Raw genomic sequence first — 6,014 nt, forward strand, 5'->3', positions numbered from 1 at the left:
TATTCTCTCACTCAGGACATCAACAAACCAGAAAGTCCTGAATGGTCAGGATTGCTAATAGATGGAGGAGGATACTGGCTTGGTCACTACTTGCCTTGTGTCTCGTTGCTCCGTTTTGGTTTCTAATTTACTTTGGTACTAACTAGTCTTTCATGATTCCATCAAGTGTACCTCCTCCATAAACATTATATGTGGTACCTATTTGATATTTCTGTGTGTGTGTGTGTTTTTTTTTTAAGATACGATGTGTTCTCAGTTAAAAAAAAACACACACACACACAAAATTAAAGAAAGAAAAGAAATCAACAAAGCAGTGTCAGTCGTCCAGGAAAGAAGCGATAATCTGAAAAATCTCTAACCTTACATTGGGAATCTTGAGATATGCTTAGAATGTTTGACCACTCTAACGCTAAAACTCTTTTAAGTTAAATTAAAATAAGTAATTAAACACACAAAAGTTGAATTGTAGCTTTATAGGCATCATCAATTAGTTGACAATAGTTTAATTTTCAACTAACCAGCTCTTTAGAACTTGCATACCTTATGATCCGGTAAATGCTTCAAACGCAATATTATTTTGTTTTCATGGCATTAATACAAAACTAGACTATTATGTGATGTGTATTAGAGCCAATTACAAAATAGATTAGCGCAAACTTAAAATCAATATTATATTTTTTATATTTCGTAAATATCTGTGATCAAATCGAGATGGTTGGACATCTATACCACAACAATATAAAGTCGGTGCATTTACATATTAATTTCAAATAAAAAAAATGAAGATTTACGCCATAGGACACTCTCCAGAATTTAATTTCCGGCGGCTGGCAATAGAGCATGTCTCAAAACACGGCTCATTAACACTGCCATCATCCTCCGGCGGAGCTACCCCAAATTTAAACTGTCATGATTGGCACATACACACAAGAACGAAAACAACAACTCAGAGAGGAATCAAAGATGGTTTATTAACTCGACAAAGAAACATCCTAAGAACCCAACATGCCAGTTTTGATAAAAACCAGTTGACCATAAGCATAGTTAGCTTTGGAGTCAGGCATGTATGGTTACTAAGAAAAGCAAGAAGTACCTGGCAACTATAGTCTTTGAAGTCTGGTTCCATCAACAGAGGAACTCCCATGTAGTCTTTAAAGAATGTCTGAAAAAAGTATCAAAATTCCAGAGTTTCAGAGCTTGATCAAAGAATCCAAATTCATGTCTTGTTTAAGACAGACAGTAACTCAGAATAGTAAGAACTCGGTTGAATTGAAATGCAGAAGAATACCTGAGTTGGTAGTTTACAAGTATTGATGCATACTCCCACACATTTGCTCTCTTCCAGATACTGACATTTCTCCACAAAAACCTACAATGGGTTCCAACTTCTCTTCGTAAAAACAGAGAGAATCACATTCGAAAAAGAAGAAAACATCAGTAGGATCATTTAATTACCCCACTCTCCCAAGCTTCTCCATTAGGAAGCTCAATGGTGTTTACTTTGCAAGGTCCCATGAGCCATTGACAAGTAAGAACAGTAACTCTTGCTTCAATATGAGCAAAAAAAAAGAACATTTAGCTCGCTGGACGCAAAAGGTCTTAACTGAAGACTGAAACAGAGAACTCACCAACCATCAAAGCAGCTATCTTCCCTTGTGCTAAAGGAGCAATGAGAAGCTTGTAAAGCTCTAAAATGAGCGGAGGAAACAACGACTTTAGTATCCGCACCTGTACCCACCAAAAGAACATGAATCTAAGCAATTGATCAAATGTTGACGACGACGAAAAAGAAGAAGAAAGTATACCGCTGCGTCATTGGTCTCGGACCTAGTGCGACTTTTCAACAAGAGAAGCTTGACCAACTCAATAAGCCCAACGTAACCGGGTTTGTCTGAATCCGACCCGACTTCCTGTTATTCACATTACTTGAAACATGAACCAGAAGTAAAACATTAGCCTAATCAAATGTCATGAGCAGCCACTTAATTTGCAACAAACTCACCTCCACCAGTTTGTTCCGGAACGATTGCATGAAGAAATCGTCGAGAACTCCTGGCTTGTACTCCGATTTCGAAGCACCTTCAACCTGAGGATCATACAAGGATTCTGAATAAGGACATGTATGTATGTATGTATGTGTAGATAAAAGGAACTCAGAATCGGAACTACCTCTGTGGAATTAGAGACGCGGCAACGAACGCGCCGCGTGAGGTTGAGACTTCGTGTGGTGGAACGCGGAGAAGATGAGTAGGAGAAGACGATGGTCGGAGAAGGAGGAGGAACACGGAGAAGAAGGATAGTCATATCTGGGCCTCAGATGTTTGCTCCAGTAGACAGACGCTACTTATTAACAAAAGACTGCTACAAGTCTACAACTTGGCATGCGGTTCGGTTTGAGCGCTTACTTCGGTTTGGGTTATTCGGTTTTCTGTTAGTTTGATTAGTACAAAATTATGTTGAATTGAATTCAACCGAAGGAAATTCAATTTGGTTGACATTCGGTTAGTTTAGTTAGTAAATATTATATCGAATTTCTTTCTAAAATGTTTTCAATTTCATCTAGTGTTATTGGTTATGTGATTTTAAAATATGTATTAAAATCATGTGTTATTGGTTTAATGATTCATAAATTCTATATTAAATCAATTGTTATTTAATCGTACGGATTTACTAATATATTTGATTTTATAATGGATTTGTTTGAATTTTTTAGTTAAAAGTAGAAAAACTCAAATCCGAAGGAAAACCTCTGGATTTGCATATTTTATTTGTATTTATAAATACTATATGAATTTCTAAATCAATCAAAATATATAAACCAATAACAGTTTTTCAAAAATTTCACACTTTTCAGTTAAATTAAATTTATTTCTGCGTAGTTCAGTTATTTTGGTTCTAAATTCTATTTAGAATTCGTATAGTTTGATTTTCTTTTTAAAGAAAATAAGACTACTGGACCGAACCAACAATAACCACATTTTTAGTCTACCGAATTAAACAATTGAACCAAATTTATAGCCGCATATGAATTCAAAACCGAAAATTTCGATTTAACCGGTTCGGGTCAAAATCCCAGCGTAGCTACAACAATAAACTACGTGTCGTTTTAACGCAAAGTAAACGACGCGATATCTTATTTGTTTTTTCACTACCTACTAGTTCTAAAACCCTTGCAAAATAAAAAAAAGTCTTAGCCGTCGTATTTCTTCTTCGGCTTTCTAGATTCCGACAACATCCATAATCTGATGATGACGATGTATTCCGCTTCACGCCTCGCGAGGAGGTTCTGTGCAACGCTGGCATCCGCTCCTGCGGCGATTGTCGGCGAGGCTGCTGCTGCTTCTTCTACTCGGAAGACGGCGAAGAAGCAGCGCTCGGTCTACAAGAAACTCTCAAACCTTGGCTCGAGGGGAGGGAAAATGGAAGAAACGCTGAATAAGGTCGCCATGGAAGGTATCCCTATCGTAAAACACGACTTTGTTCGCTACGCCAAGGATCTCCGCAAGAATCGTCTGCCTCAACGTGCTCTCGAGGTTCGTAATTTACTGATTCACTTGAATTTAAATCAGTGGTGTGGTCATTTGATTTGTGTACAAAGGAGATTGGTTGTGGATTCAAGGCAACATTTTAGAGGTTTACTGTTTTTCAAAGCTTTGAGGGGTTTCTCAAGTTGAATGTGAACCGAGCTCAAATTTCCGGTTTTAGGTTCAGATCCGGTTATGAATTCGGTTCAGCAAGCTTATTAAAAAATTATGTGGCTTAAATAGGTTTGGTTTGGTAGTTGGATTTCAAAAAATAACCAATTTCCAAACCAAACTAATCATACTAACTAAAAAAACAGAATCAAACTAGCCATAATAACCGAATTTGATCTGAGATTATGCGAGTTTTAACTAGTTTAAACCAAAATCTAATTGAAATAAAAAAACGGTTAAATTTAGCAAAATTTGTGAAAACCGAAATAACTGAATTTGATCGAAATTATCCGAGTTTTAACTAGTTTAAACCGGAATAAATTCAGCAAATTTGTGAAACCAAAACAACCAATAACCGAACCGAACATATTTTTTCTGTGAGATTTTGGACAAACGAATCTAAACCGAAATGCACAAACCAGTTTAACTGAAACCACAGGCCTCTCTCTATGTATGGCGTTTGAGTTTTTTCAATTCTTTCTGTACACTGTTTCTTAGTTATGGTTTACGGGCAGGAGTATCAGATGAAATGGAGTTTATCTTGTTCTATTTCTCATGTTTGGTTTTATCTTTCAAAATCCTAAGCACTTACCACACCATCCTGTTTTGTCCAGGTCTTTGAGTGGATGGAGAAAAAGGAAATTGCATTCACTGGAAGCGACCACGCGATTCGTTTAGATCTTATCGCAAAGACCAAAGGCTTAGAGGCAGCTGAAACCTACTTCAACACTCTAGACCCTTCTTCCAAGAACCGTTCGAGCTACGGCGCCCTCTTGAACTGCTACTGCGTGGAACGCGATGAAGACAAAGCAAAGTCACATTTTAACGAAATGGTTGATCTCAATCTCGTGACCAACTCTTTACCCTTTAATAACCTCATGGCCATGTACTTGCGGCTAGGTCAATACGACAAAGTACCAGCACTTGTTCTTGCAATGAAGGAGAAGAATATTCCCCCTTGTGCCATCACTTACTCCATGTGGATACAAAGCTGTGGAAGCTTAAACGACTTGGACGGTGTTGAGAAAGTTGTAGAGGAGATGAAAGATGATTCCTCGTGGGATACATTTGCTAATTTAGCATCGATCTACGCTAAAGCTGGTCTGTTCAGTAAAGCAGAAGCAGCGTTGAAGTCTTTGGAGGAGAAGATGAATCCACACAAGCGTGATTCGTATCATTTCCTCATTAGTTTGTACGCTGGAATCTCTAATCCTTCCGAGGTGTATCGAGTTTGGGAGTTGCTAAAGAAGGGTCACCCTAAAGTCAACAACTCGAGCTCTCTTGCGATGGTCCAAGCGCTGAGTAGACTCAATGACTTTGATGGGATCAAGAAGGTGTTTAAAGAGTGGGAGTCAACTTGCTATACTTACGATATGAGGGTGGCTAATGTGATGATTAGCAGCTACTTGAAAGAGAACATGTACGAAGAAGCTGAGGCTGTTTTCGACGGTGCTGTGAAGAAGTGTAAAGGTCAGCTTTCGAAGGCGAGGCAGCTTTTGATGGTGTACTTGTTGAAGAATGATCAGGCGGGTTTGGCTTTGAAGCATTTGGAAGCGGCTGTTTTGGATCAAGACAAGAACTGGAGTTGGAGCTCGGAGCTGGTCAGTTTATTCTTTCTCCACTTTGAGAAGTCCAAAGACGTTGACGGAGCGGAAGAGTTGTGCAAAACATTGGTGAAGTGGAGTCCTTTAGGTTCTGAAAGTTATACTCCTCTTTTAAAGACTTACGTAGCTGCAGAGAGAACTTGTAACGGTATGCAAAAGAGGTTGGAGGAAGAAGGGATCGAAATAGACGATGAGATGGAAGGTTTGCTTAGCAAGATTTGCACTTGATTCATTTAAAAAAAATAAGCATGACTCTCTCTACTGATTAATCAACTAGTAAACGTTTTACATTACGTTTATAAAACGAGCTATTCTGTTTCAGTACTTCTGGAGTTTCAAGATTTAGCTATTCAACATAAACGTTTGTGTCGCCGCTGTCGCGTATCTTGTAGTTAGGAAATGAATCTGTTCGTGTTTGAACTTTAAGTTGTTGTAAATATATATTGCAGTACGCAGTATTCCTTAGTAAGCCAAAACAATCGAATTTTGAGAGAAACTAGCTAAAGATTTTGAGACGATTTTGTTTGCAAGACCAAATATGTCTCAATCTTGCAACGACAGTTAGAACAAATTATTGTGGCTTATATTATAGAGAAATTCTTCAGTATGATAGAAAATGTAACATAGTTTTTTTTAGTATGATGAAATCCGTTTCAAAATACTTTTTTTATAAGAAACGGTGATATGAGAATGACGCAAAATATTCATATGAAAT

At 37.8% G+C, this 6,014-nt stretch overlaps 2 protein-coding genes across 2 annotated transcripts; one reads left to right on the forward strand and one right to left on the reverse strand.

Annotated features, from left to right (window-relative positions):
• Positions 1 to 646: 646 nt before the first annotated feature.
• LOC106443776 (beta-carotene isomerase D27, chloroplastic) lies at positions 647 to 2,363 on the reverse strand. Its single transcript, XM_013885330.3, has 8 exons — positions 2,170 to 2,363; positions 2,003 to 2,086; positions 1,806 to 1,910; positions 1,629 to 1,728; positions 1,456 to 1,547; positions 1,289 to 1,369; positions 1,094 to 1,162; positions 647 to 904 (listed from the first exon to the last, which is right to left on the reverse strand). The coding sequence occupies exons 1-8, from the start codon at positions 2,302 to 2,304 to the stop codon at positions 788 to 790; spliced, it is 783 nt and encodes a 260-aa protein (XP_013740784.2). The 5' UTR covers positions 2,305 to 2,363; the 3' UTR covers positions 647 to 787.
• Positions 2,364 to 3,160: 797 nt separating this feature from the next.
• LOC106438655 (pentatricopeptide repeat-containing protein At4g01990, mitochondrial-like) lies at positions 3,161 to 5,620 on the forward strand. Its single transcript, XM_013879900.3, has 2 exons — positions 3,161 to 3,533; positions 4,310 to 5,620. The coding sequence occupies exons 1-2, from the start codon at positions 3,246 to 3,248 to the stop codon at positions 5,525 to 5,527; spliced, it is 1,506 nt and encodes a 501-aa protein (XP_013735354.2). The 5' UTR covers positions 3,161 to 3,245; the 3' UTR covers positions 5,528 to 5,620.
• Positions 5,621 to 6,014: the final 394 nt, after the last annotated feature.

The sequence above is a fragment of the Brassica napus genome, chromosome A3, assembly GCF_020379485.1.
Source record: "Brassica napus cultivar Da-Ae chromosome A3, Da-Ae, whole genome shotgun sequence".
NCBI lineage: Eukaryota > Viridiplantae > Streptophyta > Magnoliopsida > Brassicales > Brassicaceae > Brassica > Brassica napus.

Coding starts and splice junctions, on each gene's coding strand:
- LOC106443776 (XM_013885330.3), bottom strand. CDS start 2,304: ATGACTATCCTTCTTCTCCGTGTTCCTCCTCCTTCTCCGACCATCGTC. Junction 1,911..2,002: donor TCCGGAACAAACTGGTGGAG/GTGAGTTTGTTG, acceptor TGTGAATAACAG/GAAGTCGGGTCGGATTCAGA. Junction 1,163..1,288: donor CTTGTAAACTACCAACTCAG/GTATTCTTCTGC, acceptor TACTTTTTTCAG/ACATTCTTTAAAGACTACAT.
- LOC106438655 (XM_013879900.3), top strand. CDS start 3,246: ATGATGACGATGTATTCCGCTTCACGCCTCGCGAGGAGGTTCTGTGCA. Junction 3,534..4,309: donor TGCCTCAACGTGCTCTCGAG/GTTCGTAATTTA, acceptor TGTTTTGTCCAG/GTCTTTGAGTGGATGGAGAA.